The sequence below is a fragment of the Oreochromis aureus genome, linkage group 22 (genome assembly GCF_013358895.1).
Source record: "Oreochromis aureus strain Israel breed Guangdong linkage group 22, ZZ_aureus, whole genome shotgun sequence".
Taxonomy (NCBI): domain Eukaryota; kingdom Metazoa; phylum Chordata; class Actinopteri; order Cichliformes; family Cichlidae; genus Oreochromis; species Oreochromis aureus.
In genome coordinates, this window is record NC_052962.1 from 27,611,186 (window position 1) to 27,636,472 (window position 25,287).

General features: G+C 38.4%; 1 protein-coding gene across 1 annotated transcript; it reads left to right on the top strand.

The window, feature by feature from the left end:
* Positions 1-6,375: 6,375 nt before the first annotated feature.
* LOC120435934 (interferon-induced very large GTPase 1-like) lies at positions 6,376-19,485 on the top strand. Its single transcript, XM_039606137.1, has 3 exons — positions 6,376-6,725; positions 10,634-10,671; positions 10,810-19,485. The coding sequence occupies exon 3, from the start codon at positions 12,178-12,180 to the stop codon at positions 14,503-14,505; it is 2,328 nt and encodes a 775-aa protein (XP_039462071.1). The 5' UTR covers positions 6,376-6,725; positions 10,634-10,671; positions 10,810-12,177; the 3' UTR covers positions 14,506-19,485.
* Positions 19,486-25,287: the final 5,802 nt, after the last annotated feature.

Here is a 25,287-nt window from a genome sequence, read left to right on the forward strand (position 1 = left end):
AGGAAGGTTCCAGAAGCATGGGGTCAACCAAAAAAGGACTTCCTGGTTATGTGAAAGAACTGATCTGAGACAACCAAACCTCGATGACATCATAACAATATGTCAACGTCAATCACAAAGTAAATATGGACAAGAACTAACACACAGGCAGAGGAGAGATCGGGATCTGCTCGGCTTGTTTGTGTATTTGACTTCTCACATCAGATTCTTTAGATTATTTGATTTTGTCCAAGTCTCTGGTATTCCTGGCAGGTGGTGTTACTGCCAATTCTAAACCAAGACTGTACATATTCCCCAACACACGCACACACAGAGAAACAGCGAAGGGCCCAAAGTTCTGCCATATCTAAGAATCAAAATAACATCTGGATTTTTTTTCTTTTTCTTTTAAGACAGGCTGATTTTAACGCTCTCCTCCCGCCATGATGTCTATATTCCGGCTGTGTTTATGTGTGTGTGTGTGTGTGTGTGTGTGTGAGTGTGAGTGTGAGGAGCTTCAGTCTCTCATCATAAGCCACCATGAGTCTTTACATGCTGGAACAAACGTATTTATCAGACACCGCTGAGGCAGATGTTAAAAAGTTTCTTTTTGGTTCTAACCCAGCTTTCCTTCCTCTGACGTGAAACCTGACAGGTCGTCTACACGCATACCTATACATTTACATAATAATGCGAACTTATTTCTCAGTGAGTTCCAGTTATTTTACAAATCATTTCAAAACAAATGCATTTAAAATCAGCTCAACCTCACCTGCAGAGCCCAGCGGGACGCAGACGGACAGTAAACCCAAGCAGAGGCGCAACATGAGAGTCCCAGCACTCATGTCCTTGTTGTGAGCTTTCCTTCGACTATAAAACATTGTATGTTTCCTATACGATAGATGTCCCGAAAAACAAGCGCTTGTTTGTTTGTTTTATTAAAAACTTAATAATCCTTTCCCTGCCCGTATCTCCGGTGCGTCCTCCTCGTCGTCGATGGATCCACTAAAAGCCGGCGAAAACTGGATTCTCACACGTCCCGCCAACTTACCCGAAATACTATAAACCAATAAACAGGAGGGCTCCCATCAGCTGATATTACCTGTGAATACTTATTGGTTGAAAGTACATATGTGTACATGTGGATGTCTGGGATAGGTCAGTTAAATGAGCCGTAATTTAAGTCAAGCCAGCCGCCTCTTATCCGTCGCATAAATTTTCTTGCGCTTCTGCACTAGCCTTTACGGCAGCGCCTTTTCTCCTTCGTTTCCGATCGCAAATAATAGACCTACGCACACATGCGCGCGCACAACTTGGATTGGGACAGCCTGGTTGCGTCTCATTCAAATTTCATTAAAAATCATCCTTGATCGTTGACGTCAAACTTTCAACACATTCCTCCTCTGGTCCACCTACTGTACAATCTGTGCCAAGTTTCATCCCTTATCAGGTGAAATATTCCTCCAAAAGACAGTTATGCTCAAATTCAATACAGTCGATTCAAAAATAATAATAATAATAATACAATTCATTTGAGGGCCCAAGGGCGCCTTACAAAGAGAAAAAAAAGAGATGAATAAAACAGTAGATTAAAAATAAATTTAAAATAACAATACAATAAACAAGATTTGACAACAAGTAAGATCTGTATTAAAGCGAGTAACCAGTTTAAACAAGTATGTTTTGAGCTGTGACTTAAATAAGGGAAGGGAATCTATATTTCTTATGACTGGAGGAAGTGAGTTTCAGAGCCGAGGAGCAGCATGAATGAAAGCTCTGTTCCCCATAGTGATAAGACGAGCAGAAGGAACAACAAGATAATTGGCAGATGAAGATCTGAGAGAGCGGGAAACAGGGGTGATATAAAGAGGATCACACAGATAAGGAGGGGCAAGGTTATGGATGCACTTAAACGTGAGAACTAAAATTTTAAAGTTTATCCCAGCTTCACATCATATTCAAAAACCATAAAAATCATTGAAAATCATCCTTTTTAGTTGTGAGTTGGTAGTTGAGTTCACTATCCAATAAAGGCAAAAAAGAGAAGTATTGCAGTGGTTGGAGTCGAAACTTTGCAGACATGGAGTGTGAGTTGTAGAGAAGAGGAATTTGTGGAGACTTTCATGCTAACTATCAAAGATCACACGCACACATAAAACATATTAAGGATTGTACATTACCAGATGTTATTGTGAAAACTGTACCATACTGAATTTAACCAGATAAATATTTTATATAAATATTTTATAGAGAGCGTGTATGCAAATTGCTAACAAGCAGACATTATAATTCAACATACATTGAGAATAGCAGACAAATCAACAATACACCTCTTCCAATTAATGGCTAACTGATATTATGCTGAACACAGTCCAAAAGATTCAATAAGCCACATCAGGGTCTACTGTCTGTCTACTGTTTACTAGCACAGCCAAGTGGCTAACAAAGGTAAACAGAAGTTTTCCCAATCACAACTAATGAATGTTATCTTGTTTCAGGAAACATAATACCTGCCATTATCGAAAGACACGTCTGCTTACTTGTGTCTTTTACTTGTTTCTCCTTTTCTTTTCTCTTTTTTTTTTTCTAAACTGAGGACCTGATGGCTTTGACCCTTTCTTATCCATCTTCCATCAGTAATTTCGTACTCCAGTATGAACACCCAACCCCTCAACATAAACTAATAGACTAATAGACCTACACCTATAGGTTTTTTTTCTGGGATTTCACACAACCCCTGAAAAATAATTAATACATAATGGGCTTGGATTGACAATATTATGAATGAAATGTGCACAATTTGGAAGCAGCCCGCCCCATCCCCTTTCGACAGGTTGTGTGTGAGACTTCAGCACAGCAGCAGCAGCAAGTAGGGTAACTGAGGACCCTCGCACTCACTTTTCGCCTATATGTGTGTGATAGAATTAAGAAAACACATCAGTGCAAATTATAAGTCGATGTCTTCAGTTTTTGTGTTTGTTGTAGGCCTGTCAGCGTTAACGCCATCATTATGATTAACGCGATTAAAATTTTTTAACGCAATCAACCCATCTGGAGCGCAGAATAGATAAACTGCATTGACAGAGACATTTCAGGGATTTTGAGTTAATCCAGATGGATTAATTGCGTTAAAAATCTATAATCACATTAATTATAATGATGTTGTAAAACGTTGACAGCCCAAGTTTGTTGGTTTGTTTTTATTTTGTTTTATTTTGCGAGTTGGTTATTAGGTGCCGCTCCAGCCAGCCAGAGAATCCCCCACCGCCACACCCCTCTCCTCCCTGTGTGGCAAGCAGCAGGCGCACCTTGCAAATGGAGGGCGCCCTTACTCCCCGCAAATGGGCAATAGAAAAAAGATTGGTGCCCATGCAATCCCCAAAATGCGCTGGCATGATGTGGGCAGCATGGGTGCGAGTAACTTTTTTTTTGCCGATGTGATGATGTTGCCCATATTTAAAACTAGCTACTGCTGAGGGGAGTATTCAACTGTCAATATCATGTCAACAATAGCAGATGATTTTCAATTAATTTTTTATGTGATGTTATAATCGATTGAGCATGCTAAATTTAACAAGAAAAGTTTTTTAATTTCTCCAGAATTTGAAATGAAACTGTGCACACATATATTATGGGTGTCAAAAAAAAGGAATACGTTCCGAAATTCATGTCAGGTGTCAGAGATGATATTTAATACATTTTTAACATGAAGTTATCACATTCCTTTAAAGTTTTTAAATTTGAGCAGACCTGTCCTTGAATTTCTTGGAAGTATGAAAGCAGTTTCAGATGAAACTTGGCCCAGGTATACAGTAAGTGGCCCAGAGGAGGTCTCAAAAGCTTGATGTAAACTATCAAGGATGATGTTTAATACATTTTTTAATATGATACAATATTTGAGTAACTGTGTTGAATGTGAGCATGACTGTCCTTTATTTTTTGTGGAATATTGCAGGTCATAGAGCTGAAACTTTCAGGTTTATGTTCAGGTTAAAAAACAGAATGATTCTTAATGAGGTGTTGTTCACAAAGTTAAATGTGCATTACTCCATATCACTTACATCCTTTGAGAGAAATGATTTAAAGCATTAATATTTGTTGTCCAATATGCAGCAGCTCAAACACTGGTGATAACATCTCCGTGTATTTGTCTGTTTTCCTGCAGGTGATCACGATGCAGCAGCAGACTGAACCTGGAAACCTGCTCCATCATCTCTCAAAGGTAAAGATTATACTGGAAAATCTGTTAATATATAAGGCTTTGTCTTTTTTTAAAAAATAAACAGCTAATGTCAGCTGTCAGCAGAACTGTAGAACTGAAAAAATGTAAGCGCAGAACTTCAGATCCTGACGTGTGTGAGGACCAACTGGTGAGGACAGGGAAGGATCAGCTCTATTTCAGATTAGAGGGATAAACGTTATATTTCACGGTTTGTGATGATTCTGTTTTCTTTGTAATTACAGGAGCTGCCCTCAGATTCAGATCTCAGCAGCACCCAATGACAGCTGACAGATCATCCAACATGTTCACATGTTGACTACAAAATGAACTGACGAAAACAGCACAAAGGTTAAAGTACCACATGATGTGCTGTCAGTGAAAACTGCAGCTGTTTTTACTGATAAAGTTAAAGACAAATAGATTAATCATCAATTTAACTGTGCCACTATATAGCAGCATATCAGAATCCTTTAACAATCCCTAAGGATTAAATTATATTAAGCATTGCTCCAGTGAGGCTCGAACTCACAACCTCAGCATTGCTCTGCAGGTTACTGTCATATAAATACCACACGCTGACAGATTGCGCCACTGGAGCCTAAAAACAGTAAGTCAGTTTGGTGTTTCAGAAAGCTGCTGATCTCAGACCTGCACAGCTTCAGCTACATGAAGGGGACATGATATTTTCTCTGAGAACATTAAATAAAATCTGATGAAGGTCAAAGGTCATCACTTGTATGTTAAACTATCTTTTACACTGGGTTTTGCTAGTAGTGTAGAGGATTATCTGAGTACATCTAAAAATAAAAAAGCAAAGGTCTCCATCACAGTGTTCATGAAATGCTGGGTTTATCCATCTTCTGCGGTGGGCCTATGGTGGAGCTCTGAAAATTTCCCAGTAAGGGAGCTGCTGGTGAAGATCATGAGTCCTGCTTGATCAATGCGATGAGCTTCAGTCTTCCTGAAGTTTCTTAAATGAAGCCTCTCTCAGTCGGTCAACAGAACATTTGGCACAGGACAGCTGTGATGAAAGAAAGGGAGGAAGTTTCTCCAAACCTCTGGACCCAGGAAACCCAGCTTGGAGCCTAATGGTCTCCCTCACTAGTTTTCCCCCAGGGTGGATGTAGCTGTTGTAGCTGTGGACTCTATTATTAAATGAAAAAGAACAAATTACACTTCTGTGACACTTCTAATAACAGAGGGATGTTAGATGTGTATTTACCTTAATGTAACCAGTTGTCAGTTGCTGTAAATTCAATTAAATTAAATTTTATTTATATAGCGCCAAATCACAACAACAGTCACCTCAAGGCGCTTTATATTGTACAGTAGATCGCACAATAACACATACAGAGAAAAACCCAACAATCATATGACCCCCTATGAGCAAGCACTTTGCCGACAGTGGGAAGGAAAAACTCCTTTTTAACAGGAAGAAACCTCCGGCAGAACCAGGCTCAGGGAGGGGCGGGGCCATCTGCTGCGACCGGTTGGGGTGAGAGAAGGAAAACAGGATAAAGACATGCTGTGGAAGAGAGACAGAGATTAATTACAGATATGATTCAATGCAGAGAGGTCTATTAACACATACTGAGTGAGAAAGGTGATTGGAAAGGAAAAACTCAATGCATCATGGGAATCCCCAGCAGCCTACGTCTATTGCAGCATAGCTAAGGGAGGATTCAGGGTCACCTGATCCAGCCCTAACTATATGCTTTAGCAAAAGGGAAAGTTTTAAGCCTAATCTTGAAAGTAGAGAGAGTGTCTGTCTCCCAAATCCAAACTGGAAGCTGGTTCCACAGAAGAGGGGCCTGAAAACTGAAGGCTCTGCCTCCCATTCTACTTTTAAATACTCTAGGAACAACAAGTAGGCCTGCAGTGTGAGAGCGATTACTTAACTGATTATTTAAGACCTTGTATGTGAGGAGCAGGATTTTTGAATTAAATTCTGGATTTAACAGGAAGCCAATGAAGGGAAGCCAATACAGGAGAAATATGCTCTCTCTTTCTAGTCCCTGTCAGTACTCTTGCTGCAGCATTTTGGATCAGCTGAAGGCTTTTCAGGGAGTTTTTAGGACAACCTGATAATAATGAATTACAGTAGTCCAGCCTGGAAGTAAACCCATCAGCAGATAAACCAGAGCAGCTGGGCCATGTAAGAAGTGTAGAGGGTGGGGGATGGTGTTCGCGGTCACATCTAGCGGATGTGTGGGTGGGAGCATGATGCAGACACTCCACCTCAAGTCAGTATTACGCAGACTTTGTCTCCAAAAGTGCAACACAACAGCTCCCACAGGAGGGAAATTTGGCTTCATTTTTGTACAATAGGAGGAAGTGCACCCAGGTTATCCATCTTTTCTACAGTGACTGCTCTAAATCCTAAAATCTCACTTGCATGTGGGAAGAGTTAGTGAGAGGCAAACGTAGCATCAGCTGTTACTGATCTCACTAAATGTAAAGAGCAGCGTCTGGTAGGATTTAAAGGAGCCAGCTGCATCTACACAACCCAAACAGAGCTCAGAAGGTGAGTTTATTGGGTGATGTTTATATATGCAGTGTGTGTGTGTGTGTGTGTGTGTGTGTGTGTGTGTGTGTGTGTGTGTGTGTGTGTGTGTGTGTGTGTGTGTGTGTGTGTGTGTGTAATAGAGAGAGAAAGAATGAGAGCAGAGAAGAGAGAATATCTTGTAAAAAAAAAAAAAGTTGTATTTGGTTATGTACAGTCATTGGCTTTGTGAGGTAGTTTACTTTTATTCCGACTGTTTGTAGGTTGACAGGACGTTTCTTTTATTTCCGCTGACAAATTCCCTTAGAAATCGAAACTAAACCGAGCTGCACAAACCAGGAGGAGCTCAGAAAATTAGAGACGGGAATGTATGTTGTATTATATTTGTGTGTGTGTGTGTGTGTGTGTGTGTGTGTGTGTGTGTGTGTGTGTGTGTAAGTCCTCACTAAAACAGTGCTTGCCAATGTGTGATCATAAAAGGCCCACATGAATAGTTGTTACAGGCTAGGTTTTCTTTCTGTGCGTGTCTGAGTTTGGTGAACTTGTCACAGGTTTGCGTGCTTATACAGGGACCTAAAGAGCTTTTCAACGGCTCTGTGTGTGGAAACAACACAAGCTTCACTAGCTGGGATAGTTGCAAAGCTTTCTTTATGAATGAGCGATACATTTTATTATTAAACATTTGAACATAATACAACACAACCTCTCATAGGGATATATAGTCAGATACGCATTTTGAAATGACAAGGAGCAGGCGTACTTTTATGTACTGTATAGCCTGTATATTAAATAAATATGTAGCATAATAAGTATAAAATCCAGAAAGCTACACAGCATGGGGTGGTTCACTCACAAACACAAGTCTAACTTAAGTTTCAGACTTTTTTTTGTTGGAAAAAAATCAAATTGTTACATGCTTAAGTTTACACAAAATGTCAAAAATCTGCATTGTCATGAACAAAAATTTAAACCCAATTTTTCATGATTTGTTGGGTTAACCCTCTGAGGTCCAAAATATAATTGGCCATTTTTGACTACTTTTGATTTTACATTTGAATTTCACCTACAAATTGTTTTATTTTTTATTTGTTGCCTTGCTTGGTATCATTCTTTTCAGCTCAACCCCATGTGTCTGAATTTACTGTTATTTTTTCATTGACATACTGAAAGAATACAACTGATCTGAAATCATGCAAAAAACGTAAAATCCTAGTAGTTTTTTTTCTTTTTTTTGTGGTTTTTACTCTGCTGTAAAAACCAGAAACATGTTTGGTGAATTATTTTCATAACTTGAAATGCAAATATAAATTGTAATTTTTTAAAACTAATGCACAAGTTTTGTAAAGAATTAAAGTTATATACAACTCTTTATCCTACTAGCCAATGCATCTTGCATTGTTTTATTTCTTTTTTTTTTTTGTACAACCATTTAAAAATACTATGATAACTAAAATGAGAGAACAATCAGGTGTCACAATAAGATGCCCCACAAATTATTTGTGCCAGTAAAAAAAATTGTTTGTCTGTGACATGACAGAGGAAAACACCACAGGGATAAACCTGCAGACGTGACAGCAGGAGGTGTATCACTCCTCCAGTTTTCCACTTGGAGACAGAGTTTATATTACAATCCACCTTTGTGACATTTATTAGTACCCTCACTGACACACAAAACAAAACAACAAATACACTCCATGCTAAACGTCACAAATCTCTCCCTCTCTCTCTCTCCCTGTCACTTGCTGTGTCTCGCTGCCATCACTCGCCAAACTTTGCCCTCTTCCCAAACAACCAAATCCCATGTGTTGCCGGTTTTTCATAAACAACACGTCGACAATAAATATTGCATGGTACATTTCCCCACCAACAGGAAAGAAGTAGCTTTTTCTCTTTCTTTGCTGTTTTCCTGCTGTCCTTAGAAAATGCTTTTTTTAACCACACTAAACATGACGACAGGATTTGGAAAAAAGCATCATTTATATATTTTGTATCATAACTTTGTATTTAGTGGCATGTCATTAAAATTTATAAACACTATGCAATATATTCATTTTTAGAATGTATATTCAGTGCTAACTGTAGCTAGGCAAAGTCTTAATGTTATCTTATTTTAATAAACAACACTGTCATATGCAAAACTAGAGTGGCACTAGAGGTGGCAAGAGATCATTTTAGGGTGGCCACCCATGCCACACCTCTAGATCTGACCCTGTGCAGCAGCCAGCATGACAAATTTTGGGTCCTTCGCTCTAGCTAGCAGTGAGCATAGCTCATGCTGTGTCCGATGTGAGAGGGCCTTATGGCTTCATGCCATAAAAAAACTACCATCAAGGATGATTTTTAATGAATTCTTGATATGCTGTTATCATGTTGCATTTAGCTTGTTGAATTTGAGCAGAAATGCCCTTTCATCATGCAGTGAGTTGAGATAAGACTCTCCTCTCATTTTCAGGAATGAGTTAAAAACTTTGTGTCAAGGATGTTTTTTTTTTAAATTTTTAATTAATTTTCTGGATATTATCAAAATAAATTGAATTTGTTCACAATTGATAATAAATATCATAAATGTTAATTATATTCAAAGTAATTTTACAGTCCAATCCATCATCCTTAAAGATTAAGTGCACTGCCAGCAAAATTTGGAAGAAGATTGAAGGAACACATCTTGGTTAAAAAGAAAATGTACTATAGTTTTTTTTCCCTCCTTAATTGTCTGTTGAACAGTAACTAGAGAGAAACACTACCACAAAACACAGTGTAGAATTGCACAAAGATTTAAGTGTAAGGAAGTATGTGAGGGTGCAGGTTTGTCAGTAGGCAGGGCAGAGCAAAATAAAGCAGCAAATGTCTGTTGTCAAAATCATAGCAAATAAGGCAATCACCATCACATCCCAAAGGAGCTATACAGCCCTACCCAATTTCCTTTGGGGTCAACCTTCAGGATCAATAAAGTTTTATTGAATTGAATACAGGATTGAGACCTGGCAATTGTGGAAGTCATTTGAGTACAGTAAACTCCTTGTCATATTCAAGAAACCATCTGATCTTTGTGACATAGCATGTGATCCTGCTGGAAGCAGCCATCAGAAAACTGTGGTCATAATGGGATGGCTACGGTCAGTAACAAACACTCAGGTAGGCTGTGGCATTTAAACAATGTTCAGTTGGCCCAAAGTTTGTCGAGAAAATGCCCCCCACACCATTACTACTACTACTACTACTACTAGCCTGAACTGGTGGTTGTAGATAAAATGGACTGATGCTTTCAGGTTGTTTCTGACCCTACCAACCAAATGTCACGGTTGAGACTCGTCAGACCAATCAGTAATTTTCTTCTACTCACCAGTTGTAGTAAACCTGTATTATGCACTCAGAGATGTTTTTCTGTACACACTGTTCGAAACAAGTTGTTATATGAGATACTGATGCCTTCCTATCAGCTCCCTTACTCACTTGGCATTTTGTGTCCGGTAACCACTCTGTGTAAACACTAGAGAGGGCTGTGTTGGAAAATCCCAGGAAATCCTGAAGCTTGTGCATTAGTTTTAAAAAATTACAATTTATATTTGCATTTCAAGTTATGAAAATAATTCACCAAACATGTTTCTGGTTTTTACAGCAGAGTAAAAACCACAAAAAAAAGAAAAAAAACTACTAGGATTTTACATTTTTTGCATGATTTCAAAATTCTTCTTTCACATCTGTTTTCACCTCTTAAGCTGATCTTATATTATATCACATAAAATATTGGCATATTTGTAAAAATTCTGCTATTAATGTCCTAGTTAGTGTTCTGCTCAGGAAATCACATGATAGGTTGGGCCTAGGTTTCACATTGAGCATGCACCTGTAATGATTTTAATTTTGTCATACTATTGATTTAATTCAGTCACGTAGATCTCACTTTCTGGTTCATTTTTATCTTGCAGGTGGCTCAGATGAAAACATGAGCAGAAACACAGAGAAGGTAGGAAAGTCCAAATATTTGTCACAAGAACTTATTTAAGAATATTAAGAATAGTCTGTCTCATTCTTTGACACTGTAATTTCTGAACATACCATGTGTGTTTTTATTGTTGTTTTGTTTTTTGCTTCTTTACTACAGGCACTAAAAGAAGTAGACACTCAGAACAGGTCATGTCAAATAAAAACCGAGACTTTACCGAGACTGCTTGACAGACTTCACCTTCAAGACAAACTTCAACAAAAGTTGTCACCAGAAGATTTTCTTCAAATAGGTCCACCTGTGAAACAGCACCATGTAGAATCTGAGAAAGATCTAGCTTGCTCTTTTCTCCAAAGGCTGATAATATTAGACTACAGGGCCAGATATACTTGTGTAAGATCAAGCTGTCAGATCAAGGAGTCGTTCAATGCTTCCTGCAGTGACTGGGAAGTTTTTGTGAGCAGTAGTGTGGACACGCAGAAGAAAGAGCAGACTTCTGTGCATCCAATGGACGTTCAGATGGCAGTATTTCACTGCTCAGACAGCTTCCTTAAACAAATGATGATTACAAAGCTCTCCCAGTGTCAGTATGCCTTACCTTTACTTGTTCCTGACCCAGTTACAAAGGAGATTCAGTTTCCTCTGTGGACTTTCAGAGAAATAACAAAGACTTGGAGGGTAAATCAAATCAAAGATAACCCAAACCTTGTCACCATGAAGAGTGTTCCAGTCTACAAAGCTGAAACACCCTTGGTGTCATTTTTCCGCCTGGGTTCTTTGTCAGTGTCTAAATCTCAGCTGATGAACACTTTGATCAACAACCGTCACGACACCTTCTTCCACAGAAACTCCTCAGGAAGCACCAAGTCTTGCTATCTGATGGATGGTGTGGCAGAGATTGCCTGGTACTGCCCTGCTGGAAAACCCAATGATGCCTTCAATGACTGTATTGCCTTTTGTAATCTCCATGGTGATGCTCTGTTGATTGAAAAACAGCGTGACATACTGATTCAAAAATCCTCCATCAATATTTTTCTTGTGGCATCTCTGCAAAGCAATGAAGAAAGTCGATCACTTGCATCATCTCTTTTTAAATCTCATAAGCCTCTTATTTGTCTCACTGTTGATGGCAGCTGTGATGCTGTTAAGACAAAAAAGGGAAAATACATAATGGGGCTCAAAGACAAAAGCCACTCAGATGTATCTGAACAGCTGAAAAGGATCATTAGAGAAGTTTTGTCTTCCCTTGATTGTCCCATCTTGAAACCATCCTTCCAGCTTGAAACCATGGCTGAGCTCTCTGGAATCAGAGTGGATGAAACTGACCCAGCCTGTCAAAGAGGAAAATCTGCTGCTATGGAAATAATAAATCTGCTTACAAAGGATAACATGGATGTCTCAAAGCTCAAAGATTAATTTCTCCCTTTTCAAGGCCAACTGTGGCATCAGTGGAGCAAAATACACAGAGAACTGTTTCATCTCAGAGGAGACGCTGAAAAGGAGAAAAGTAAAAAGCAACAAGAACTGATGAACATACGTCAGAAACAATGTGCTGCTTCCTGCAGTAAACTGATGCAGTTGTTCACTGGAAGTCTCTCATCATTGCCGCCAACAGTCAGAGAGTATTTCCTAAAATGGACTCAGATCTTCATAGATGCCCTCTCCACAGATGATGTTTCTTCAATTCTCCAAAGTTATGATAAAAAATGGTCTGAGGTCTTGGCTTTGAAGAACAAACGGGACAAATCAGATCTGTTATTAAGAAAACAAACTGAACTTGAATACATATCAAAGAAACTTCAGTCTGTAACTTTTGGTTTGGAGCACATCTTCAGAGAAATGGGACAGATCTATGAAGCCCATAAAACAACACACAGAGAGAGCAGACACACTGACTGGTCTAAATACCCTGAGCTGGCTGCACAGCTGATGATATCAGGACACCCGATGGAGCTGATGGATGGTGATGCAGGTCATGTGCCTTTAACATGGATCTCCAGTCTTTTAGAAGAAGTCATCAACAAACTGGGGGACCAGAGAGTTTTTGTGTTGTCAGTTTTGGGCCTACAAAGCAGTGGAAAATCAACAATGCTGAACACCATGTTTGGGCTGCAGTTTGCAGTGAGTGCAGGCAGGTGCACCAAAGGTGCCTTCATGCAGCTGCTCAAAGTATCAGAGGAGATGAAGAAAGACTTGAAGTTTGACTATGTTCTAGTGGTGGACACTGAAGGACTGCGTGCTCTTGAGTTAGGAGGTAGCATTCTTCATCATGACAATGAACTGGCAACACTTGTTGTTGGTCTGGGGAACCTGACACTGATCAACATCTTTGGAGAGAATGAGATCCAGGACATTCTGCAGATTGTTGTTCAGGCTTTCATGAGGATGGAGGAAGTTCAACTTTCTCCCAGTTGTGTGTTTGTTCACCAGAATGTCACAGATGTTGCAGGAGCAGAGAAAAACATGGATGGAAAGAGACGCCTGCAGGAAAAACTGGACCAGATGGCCAAACTAGCAGCCAAAGAGGAAGTTTATGATGCAGAGCGCTTCAGTGATGTCATTGAATTTGATGTTCAGAAAGATGTGAAATACTGTGCCCAGCTGTGGGAGGGCAGTCCACCCATGGCTCCTCCAAATCCAGGTTACAGTGAGAGCATCCAGGAAGTGAAGAACACCATCCTCTCTAAAGCTTCAAAGTCTGCTGGGATCACTCTCTCACAGTTCAAATCAAACATCCAGGACCTGTGGACTGCACTGCTGACTGAAAGTTTTGTTTTCAGTTTTAAAAACACACTTGAAATTTCAGTGTACGGAAAACTGGAAGTCCAGTATGGGAACTGGACCTGGAGCCTGAGGAGCATCATGTTGACCATTGAAAACCAACTTCATAACAGAATTGAAAATGGAAAACTTCATGAGGTTGAACAAACCTATCTTTTTAAAGAAACAAGTAAAACATATGAAGAAGTCAGAAAAGAAATGACAAAGTACTTTGAGGATGACAAAGACAGAGAGATCTTGGCTCAGTGGAGAGGCCGATTTGAAATAGACATTGAGGAATTTCTTAATAATCAAGTGAAAATGGTGAAAATAAAACTGGACGGAGTTATCCAGCAGAAGAAAGCTTGTAAAAAACTGGATGAGAAGAAATCAGAGTTTGAGAACAAACTTCTGCAAAAGAGCAAAGAGCTCGCTCATAAACTGAAGGATAAGGCCAAAGATGAAGAAGAGCTTCAAAGACAGTTCAGGTCTGTTTGGAGCGGCTGGGTTGCTGAATTAACAGCACGTATAAAACCTGTTGAAGACATCAATTTGGAAAAAGATCAGTTAATGATCCTTCAAGAACTTGGTTTTGAGCCAACTCTTATAGATGAATGCAAAAGAAGTGGTAGATACAAAAAAATATATGATGTTGGTGATTATTCAGTTTATGTGATAAGTAATCATCGGGTGACTAGTTTTTTTCAAAAACATATTTCAAGTGGTTTCTTCCATGAACAACATCAGATCAGATCGCTCATTGACCAAGCTGAAAACGAGTCACTTAGTGCAATCAAAAACAAACCTGTAGCTGCAAGAGGCTACACGCCAGCATATTTGCATGAAATGGCCAATCATGTCAGAGAAAAAGTTCAGAAATTTCTGTCAGAGAGGAAATACACTTTAAACAAGGAGTTTAAAGTTGATCTCTTGCTCTATGTGTTCTACAAGGCAGAAAGTTGGATTCAAGAGTCACACAAGAAATTTAAAATGAACAATGATCCAATCACTTATTTGGAAAGCAAGAAAACACAGTTTTACACAGTTTTTAAAAGCTTTTGTAAAGAGAACTCTTCTGCTGTTGTGCTTGGATAACTGATCTGTGAAAAGCTGAAAGCTTCCACTCTTGAGGCTGTCTGTAACAAGACTGCCATTGATCTTGCTGGAAGGATGAGGTGTAATTTCCCAGCATTCAATGGGAACAGACTGAACTTGGAGAAACATTTGTTGAGGTCACTCGCTAAGAAAGAAAACTTTGATGATTTCATCACATACATCACAAATCCAAGGAAACAAACAGAAGCTTTCATTAAAGCAGAAGTACAAAAATACATCTACATGAGTCACAAAGACAAAGCTGTGAATACACTCAAGAAAAATGTTAATGACATTGAAACAACTGTGAGTCAGGCTTTATTTATGGCAATACAAAAGGTCCAAAATCAGAGAGGAAACACAGATATGTGGCTGAATGAATTTTCTAACATCCTAAAGGATGAGCTGACATTTGACAACATTTGTCCTGAAAACTTCAGTGACATAAAAGATTTTCACTTTCTCAAGGAAGAGATAGAAAAAGGATTTACATCCATCACTGAGAAGATGAGCAGCCTCTCCCTGGATAAGATGAAGGAATCCAGGCAGAAGCCTGAAGAAATCCTCATTGATCAGCTGTGTAACTGCTGCTGGGTAAAGTGTCCATTCTGTGAAGCTGTTTGTACGAACACCATGAAAGATCACAGTCCTGATGGCCACAGCACTCCTTTTCATCGAGCTGATGGGATAAATGGATATCCCTATAGACAAACTAAAGACCTCAGCATCATTTTCTGCACAACACTTGTTACAAGTGAAGAAGCTTTTTACCTTAGCTCTGATTCAGAGGAAGCCATTCCCTACAAACAGTACAAAACTGCTGGTCCGCCGTATGATACCTGGAGCATCACTCCTGATGGGTCTAAACTGGCATATTGGAAATGGTTTGTATGTCAGTATCAAAAGCAACTGGAAGAGCACTATGGGAAAAAGTTCATGGGCAGCGGAGAGATTCCAGATCAATGGAAAAAAATAACTAAAAATGAAGCCATTAAAAGTCTGGATGAAATATTTTAATGAGCCAAAGAAACTGCAAATATGCTGAAAATTATGATACTTGTTTTCACCTAATAACTCGTGAATCCAGCGTATTAACATAAAGAAGATGTTATGAGTGACTATAAGTTAATTCACAAAAAATACAAAAGTCACATTCTCAATGTTTTGTCCTTCTAGGCTTTCAGAGTGTTTTCCAGATAAATACATTTGTAACCTAATTTAGTTAATTGGGATATCATTCACCTGTTTATAACAAAGATTTTTTGTTTATCAAATAGTCAAAAAATGTAAGGAAACTAAATCTAAAAACTGCTGTCAAACAAGTTAACCAAGTCAATGTGCTAAATATATATAGACAAAGATTGCATTGAAGAAATGCAGAGATTACCACCAAACTCCCATTTTGATCCAGGAAAATTTCATTATTAATTTCATTATTCATTTCATTATTTTGCTTTTTTTATATTTCTAATGCTTGATTTTTCAGGTAAAATTCTCAGAATTATATTTGTTAAATCTTTCTTCTCATCTTCTAAAATATGTACATTACATTGCACTGTGTTAATCTGTAGATCTTTCAGAAAAATTCATTCAATGATTAAATCTTTTTCCATGTCCTGTTTTTAAATGTATTTAATGACAAGTGTTAACACTTATTGATCATTAATTTCAAACATTGCATCTGAAACCAGAACAAAAACATTGTCTTTTGTAATTTAGTGGCAAAATTTTCAATTTGATTGTAGATTCAATGTTTAAGTTAAAGTTTATTCTCAAAGATATATGATTTGTTTCATTGTGTACAACATTGAATGCAGAATAGTCCATCTAATTGTCATAATCTTATATTTCATAAATTGCACTGACATGGAGCAGCCACAAATTCATCAACAACTGATAAAAAAACAGATGAAACAAACCTGACAGCTCTCTGTCAAACTAAGTCAACTGGCTGTTTGTGTGATCAGATTTGTAAATTTGCAAATAAGTTTCAGTTACTTTCTTTTCATGTGTGACTTTTGGTACACTTCTGTCACGGTGGATCAGCAAATGTGTGAGGAGAGTTATTTGTAAATAAGTTAAGTCAGTGCATTAGGCCTGAGCTCAGGCTCACAAACTCAGGCATTCTCTCAGGCTGTACTTCCCACTAGATGGCGTAGTACTCAGCAATTTAGGTGCAAAATTGGTAGCAGTGGTTGTGCTGATACAAGGCCGACTCAGTTTTTACAGACTACAATGAATTTATCATGTGCTTGCAGTAAGTTTGTGCTAATGGGGTTTTTTAGTGGCTGTCACAAGTAATTCATATTGGAGCTGCATTAACTGAAACAGTTAACTAAAAAACTGAGTGTCTCACAGGATCTGATCTCTAACTAGAAGCCAGAGAGATGTGCTTTAAACTCACTGTTTAACCTTAACACAATGTATTCAAAATCACTTTGAGCACAAATGGCCGGCTGTAAAATATTGAAATATGGTTGCAGTGAAAATGTCAAATTACTTGCTTTGTTACATCACATTGTGAAACGTGAATAAGCAGTTTAACTGTGTACAGATCCCAGGAGCAGCCTGCACAGCACAGGCTGGACCCTTTAATATGCTAGAGGCAGCTCACTGGAAGGTCGGTGATTCCTCTGTGACCTTCTCATCTTGACCCTTTGAAACTTCTGCCCTGATCCCAAACATCCACAAACTAAAACCTGTTGTGATGGACCGAGCAGTGAAAGAAACTTAGGGACAGGTTAAAGTCCAAAAAAATTATTTTTTATTTAACCCAAAAAACATAATTGGTTAAATCATGCAAAAAGAATCAAAATCTTGGGCCCATAAAAGAGGTCAAAATAACAGAACTCTACTCAAAGTTAACAACACTACTGATAACTCAAACAACCTGACCTAACTTAACGAGACAAAGGGGAAACTTAAATAGTGGCTGATCAGCCCACAAAAAACACAAGAAGGGGTAAAACACACAAAGCCTAACTAAACCAAACATAATGAACTCCAATTCCCTCCCCCCCCCATGGTCCCGAGTTATGGAATGAACCAATTAGCAGTCTTCCATCAAAGCTCGCTCCGCCCCTTTTCCACCTCTTGGCTCCTCAATCAAGGGACTGGAGCAGCTGCAACTAAGGTAACTCAGAAAACAAAAGATTAATCATACATAACAGTGTAAACTAAAATGTGCGCACTTATTTTAGAATGCAGTGTTATGTGGATATGTGAATTAACTCTAAACCGAAACCAGTTATTTATTGTCCTGTAAATTAATTCCTATATTTAAAGAAAGACAAATGTGAATGCAATGTTACTTATAAGCCTCTACACTAACATGGTGGGTATTACCACTGTGTGGCTGTAAGTGCAGCCATCACACCTGTGCACATTTTGCTTCTTTTACAGGAACGCAGTACTGACACATTAATAAATAATGTAAACACACTGACCACAAAAAGGGGGAAAATTAAGTGAAGTAAGAGAATTAAAAGGGGAAAAAACCACATGAGACCAGCATATGGATGATATTGTATGAGCTGATTATGTTTATTTAATTAGTTGTAAGGATTTACATCCATCACTGAGCAGATGAGCATCCTTTCCCTGGATAAGCTGAAGGAATCCAGGCAGAAGCCTGAAGAAATCCTCATTGATCAGCTGTGTAACTGCTGCTGGGTGGCGTGTCCATTCTGTGCAGCTGTTTGTACCAAGTACAGTTTGTAAAGGGATGGCGGCATAGACACACAGTGGAGCTCAGCGTCATTTTCTGCACAACAAATGTTCCAAGTGATTGCACGTTTTGCCCTAAGTATGATTCAGAGGAAGCCATTGCCTATAAATGGTACAAAATTGCTGGTCCACCGTATGATACCTGGAGAATCACCCCTGATGGGTCTGAACTGGCATATTGGAAATGGTTTGTTTGTCCATTTAAAATAGAACTGAAACACCACTATGGGTTAAAATGCCAGGGCAGTGGAGCGATTCCAGTTCATTGGAAAACAATATCTAAATAAGAAGCCATTAAAAGTCTGGACGAAATGATCAAAGAAACTCCAAATGTCCTGAAAGAGTGATAACTTGTTTTCACCTAATAACACATGAATCCAGCTGTGACAGTCTGATTTTGTCTAAGTGAGAAAAAGGGAAATCTGTAAATTATTAACATGAAGAAGATGATATGAGTGACTTTAAGTCAACTCACAAAAAATAAAAAGCCAAAGGGAAAAACAAAAGTCACATTCCCACTCTCAATTTTCTGGATGAGTAAATTTTTAACCTAATTTTGTTTATTGGGATATTGTTTGCCTTTTTATAACAAACATTTTCTTAATCGAATAGTCAACAATGGGAGGAAACAAAATGCAAAAAAACTGCTGTCAAACAAGTTAACCATCTTGATGTTGTATATGTACATGGACCAATCTTGCATGAAAGACATGCATGTTAACCAAAAAAGGCCCATTTTGATTCAGGAAAAGTTAATTTAATAATTCATAATTGTAAACACATAATTCTAATGTTTGAGGTTTGCGGTAAAATTCTCAGAATTCAACTTGTTTTATCTTCTTTTCTTCTAAAATTTGTACATTACATTTGACCATGTTAAAGATCTTTCTTTACCTTGAATCTGTTTCATGCCCTGCTTTTAAGATGCATATATTTTTAATCTGATCATTTTTAAGTTCTGAAAATATACAGTTTATCACCTCCATGTAGTTGTATTCAAGTTTTCTAATTGTAATCCATTTTCAGAGGAGAACACAAATAAATCCATTATATTAGTGCATCAACATTCTTATGTTTTCTTAAAAATAATTTATTAGATGTGTTTCATTAATTATGCAACACTTTTCAAACATTGCATCTGAAACCACAAAAAACAAAATTATTGGTGTAATTTTTTAATTTGATTTTATTCAGTGTTTATGTTAAAGAGTATTCTTATTAATATATGATTTGAGATCTGTTTGACTGTCTTTGACTTCTAACTTCATATAAACCAATTATATCCACACTTAATTTTGTTTAGATTTTTATTTCAGCTCAACTATTGTTTTGTCTCAGCGTTGAAATTATTTTTTTATTGTTTGTTAGCATTAGCAAATGTTTGAGGATGTTTAGTCAAGTGAAAAAAGAAAATTGTCAACAGTTTGAACAATCTTTTGTTGTCTCTGTCTTTAATAATAAAATAGTTTAGGCTTCTTTTCATTGAAATTGCTTAGTATTTTTTCATTGTGTACAATGTTGAATTCAGAATAGTCCATCTAATTGTCAAAATCTGCAAACCTTATATTTCATAAATTGCACTGATATGGAGCAGCCACAAATTCAGCAACAACTGATAAATGACAGGCGGAACAAACTTCACAGCTCTCTGCCAAACTAAGCCATCTGGCTGTTTGTGTGATCAATTTTGTAAATAAGTTTCAGTTACCTTCTTTTACTTTTTCTACACTTCTGCCATGGCGGATCAGCAAGTGTGTGTTTAGGTTTTTTTCAGCTGTCATACGGAGCTCATATTGGAGATTTGTTAACTGAAATAGCTAAAAACAACTCACTGTATGAGTGTCTTGATGCATGCTCAATCATCCAGGTAAGTAAATCTCCAAAAGTTGATTCTGTTCATCTGGACGTAGCGATTTCAGTGGGAGAAACGTTTCATCACTCATCCAAGTGACATCTTCAGTCTCAGCTGACTGCAGGTTTCCCCAATCTTAAAAACAGTACATTTGCACAATGACTGAAACCAGCCCACTGAAGGAACAATGGGCTGTGAGGTCAGTTCCTTCATCATAATTATACAAATTCTCATGACCATTGATCAAAAACCAGTGATCAATGTCCATGAGTACCATTCACATAATTTTGGACACATGTTCTCATTTAATTTTTTTTCTTTATTTTCATGACTATTTACATTGTAGAGTCTCACTGAATGCATCAAAATTATGAATGAATACATATGGAATTATATAGTAAACAAAAAAGTGAAATAATTCAAAACATGTTTTATATTTTAAATCAGGGGTCGGCAACCTTTCTGATGATGAGTGCCATCTAAAATTTTCTCAGAAGTCAGTGTGCCATATGATTGCATTAGCAATAAATTTAATAACGCTCTATATTAACAGTTACACACTATATAGAACCACTTTATAGAATTATATTTGTTTGCAGATGTTGGCAGCTATCAGCGAATAGTTATCAGCTATTTTGAAACAAAAAAAAAGACACTTTTTATCCATAACAGCAAATGAACTGTACAACACAAAATGCAAATGCTGTTTATGGTCTCCTCACAACAATGATAAGAAAAATAAACTGGGCCAATATGGCATGTTTGTTAATACAGCGATACTCATGTTAATGTGATTTCTGGTCTCCCACTCAGAGACACAGGTCTCCGAGAGTCCAGTATTCAGACGGCTACCTGAGGACACTCTTCATGTGAGAGAAAATCTGCTCACACAGATATGTAGCACCAAATACTGTCAAATAAGGCCTCTGCAATGTTCTGAAGACAGTTAAACTTGTCAGGTGATGTCCAGCAGGCTAAAATGCAAGCTCCATAAAGACGCACAGCTGTGGATTCCAGCTGCGTTTGTAGTTCTGCAAACTTTGACCCCCACAGTCGAGCTTTTCAGTTCAGTCAGCTGCATTTCGATGTCCTCTGTGTACAGCCAGTTAATGCGAGGCAAATCCAGTTGCTCATTAAAGCTTTCTGGTTTGATCAGAAAGGAAAACATTGGTCAATACACCTGAAAGTTCCGAAAACACATTCTGTCTCGAGTCTACGGATGTATCCGTGTATTTCCGCGGTGCTGATGCTGTGCTGAGTGGACAGCTCCTGAAGCAGATGGTCAGATGATTTCTATACATTTTACATCAGATAAAAACTTTGCTTGTAAGATTCAAATAAGTATGTATTAAAAGCTACACATTTTAAATAAGAATAAGAAAGAAAAGTATTTCTTTGTGCCCCCTTTTCCCTGTTAATGCCCTACCTGGCCCCCTGGCAAAACTTTGCTTGACACGCTCCTGTTGTATAGAAAGTCCGTCATGCTAGCTAGTATGCAGTACGAGTTATTGTAACTGACTGTAAAAAGTCAGCACCACCACCAAACAACTTATTTTTATAAGAGTTATTTTTAGATTTCACACATCGGCCAGCATCTTGATTTAGGTCAGGACACTGTAGAGACCAGGTCATCTTCTTGGCCCAAAGAAATCTCTGCTTGTTGCTTTTCCTTACTGGTTGTTTCTTAGCAGCTGTTTGACCATTAAGGCCTGATTCATGCAGTCTCCTCCTACTGGAACTCTGTATGGCATTAATCTGGACTCTAATCTAAGGTGCTCATAACTTGGGATTTCTGAGGCTGGTGACTTGGATGAGTTTATCCTCAGGAGCAGAGGTGAGTTTCATGTGAGCCAGTTTCAGTGTAGTGTTTGATGGTTTTTGCGACTGCACTTGGGGACAAGTTCAAATATTTAACAATTTTCCAGACTGACTAACTAGTTCTTAAAGTATTCATGGACTGTGGTTTCTCTTTACTTAGCTGATTGGTTCTTGTCATAATTTGAATTCTAACAGTCTAACAGTCAAATAGGGCTGTTAGCTGTGTACAAACCTGATTTCAACAACACAACTGATGGTCCTAACCCCATTAGGAAGGCAAGAAATTCCACAAATGGACCCTGACATAGCACAGCTGTGAAGTGAAAATTGTTTCATGTGACTACATCATGAAGCTCATTGAAAGAAGGCCAATGTTTGCAGCGCTGTCAACAAAGCAAAGGGTGGCTACCTCGAGGAATCAAAAATATAAGATATATCTAGAAAATGCACAGGTCTCTCTTGTAAATGAGACATTGGGTGTCAGTGGGACTACCTGTATAAATAAAGGTCAAGTAAATAAAAATGAATAGTTATTTATCAATTTTTTCTTTTCAGCATAATTCCATATATCCTTCTTCATATATTTGATGTCTTCAGTTTATATCTACAGGGTGGGCCATTTATATGGATACACCGTAATAAAATGGGAATGGTTGGTGATATTAAAGTCCTGTTTGTGGCACATCAGTATATGTGAGGGGGCAAACTCCTCAAGATGGGTGGTGACCATGGTGGCCATTTAGAAGTCGGCCATCTTGGATACAACTTTTGTTTTTTCAATAGGAAGAGGGCCATGTGACACATCAAACTTATTGGTAATGTCACAAGAAAAACAATGGTGTGCTTGGTTTCAACGTAACTTTATTCTTTCATGAGTTATTTACAAGTTTGACCACTTATAAAACGTGTTCAATGTGCTGCCCATTGTGTTGGATTGTCAATGCAACCCTCTTCACACACTGATAGCAACACCGCAGGAGAAATGCCAGCACAGGCATCCAGTATCCGTAGTTTCAGGTGCTGCACATCTCGTATCTTCACACCATAGACAATTGCCTTCAGATGACCCCAAAGATAAAAGTCTAAGGGGTCAGATCGGGAGACCTGGGGGCCATTCAACTGGCCCACGATGACCAATCCACTTTCCAGGAAACTGTTCATCTAGGAATGCTCGGACCTGGCACCCATAATGTGGTGGTGCACCATCTTGCTGGAAAAACTCAGGGAACGTGCCAGCTTCAGTGCATAAAGAGGGAAACACATCATCATGTAGCAATTTCAAATATCCAGTGGCCTTGAGGTTTCCATTGATGAAGAATGGACCCACTATCGTTGTACCCCATATACCACACCAAACCATCACTTTTGTTGGAGGGATCTTGGAGGGATCCATCCAATGTGGGTTAGTAGTGATGGCCCGCTTGAAGCTGAGGCTCCGGAGCGTGTGTCGATAAAAACAACACACTGGTTCAGAAGCACTGTGTCGAGGCTTGCTTCGTTTGGCAAAAGTCACGTGACGAGTGACGTCCGAAGCTTCATTACGCACGTAACTGCTTCGGTACCTGATTCAAATGGAACGAAGTGAATCATTTGCGGGATTTGTGGAGTGTCTTGATGGTGACAGATAGCGAACCACTGATCATTCTACTGAGAGATTTGGTTCTGTTGTGTGGGAGTATTTTGAGTTGATTCTGGTCAATCGGGTGGGTTTTCCAGCTTTGTGTTCTGGCTGTTTGCTTTTGTTTTGTGCGTCTTTATTTTATCTGAAAATGGGAAAAACTTAAAATGTAAAAAATCTGCTTTTCATAATATAAATATCATTAAATAACTTCCATTTGACTCGTAACATTTAATGTTATAAAAGATATATTTTATTTTAAAAATAATCTTAAAATGTTAGTCTACAAAATGTGCAGCAATTTAATTTATTTATTCTCTTTAGCTGATAGTTTGTGGAGCCATAACTGCATCTCTACCAGTTTTTCTGCACTCCAGCCTCTTCTGTGCCATGTGAAGGGATTTTCCTTAAGGCAGGAGAAATTATCTCCACGAAAAGGAACAGATTCGGTGTTAAGAGGAAACTCAGGAGGCAAGAAAGACAGACTCAGACATGTAGATCTACATGGGCAATGTCTCCACAGAGACACGTGCCGAGACATCGGTTCTCTCTTTATTTATAGACAGCTCTTACGTAGCACATTTCAGGCGCCACCCTTGTGAGTACAAAACAACTCCTTCCAAGGTGATAAGCATAAAACATATATGTTCAAACTGTCACAACAGGAACTGGTCAAGCTTATCTCAGCAAACTCAGCAAGGGTGAGGTTTCCTGTGGCAGTTTCCTCATGCAAGCTTTTGTCAAAACACAATGTATGCAGGAGTTTTAAATGAAGCTAAACAACTAGGGATTTTTAACTACAATAGAGCAAAATGCATATAAAAATCCTTTAACATTCCCTCCTGTTTTAGCTCATTTAAACACGTTTCACACTTTATTTCAGATCATGTTCTCTTGCTACTAGCATTTTCAAACATGTCATCATTATGTGTTACTTATATTGCAATCTAGCTTTACAGGTCGTCTTTAAGATTTTCCTTTCTACACATAAACATTTTCGTCTTCAAAGTTATCCTCACTGTTACTCAGATCGTTTTTGTCATTCATTGGTACAGAAACATAAGCTGTCGATGTGGAAATCATTTTAGAAATCATCTTCCTGAGACATGGGAGAACACATGTAGAAAACATACAGAACAGTGTAAACAGGAGTCCTATGAGTATTAAACCTTTATACAGTAAAACAATCCACGAGCCACTTAGCAACCATTTCAACCAATCTGTACCTCCGTCTACATATTCCTTTGACTGCACATTCTGAAGTCGTTTTAAAACTTTTAATGCATCTGTCATGTTGCTAGAATGTACATTGTCTGGAATGAAGGTACAACAAGTGGTGTTAAACAGAACACATAACCGCCTTTTTCCGCCAACAGCATATCTAAGGCGACTCTGTGTTGCATTACTGAAATTCTGAGTGCATCTATCTCTTCATTTTGTGCTTTATTTATTTTACAAAAAGCATTCAAAAACAAACCAAAACGATAGTCTAACGTTTCTAAGCGTAACGTATTCTTTGCTGGTCCCACCCAGGGGAACAGGGCCAAAAGCACTTTGGTTCCTTTGGACCAGTGTTTGAATTCTTCAGGCACATCACTGCCCCAGACTGCATCATGTGGTTTTACATCAATCACATCCCTCTTTCGTCTGTTGTCCTCGGTAGTTGCAGTCACTTTGAAAGTGTGGTCAGAGATGAGAATCGGTGCGGACATTCCTTTTTGTTTGATACAGCAATGTTCACCCAATTTTTTCATCACAGGTGAAGTTT

Coding starts and splice junctions, on each gene's coding strand:
- LOC120435934 (XM_039606137.1), top strand. CDS start 12,178: ATGAACATACGTCAGAAACAATGTGCTGCTTCCTGCAGTAAACTGATG.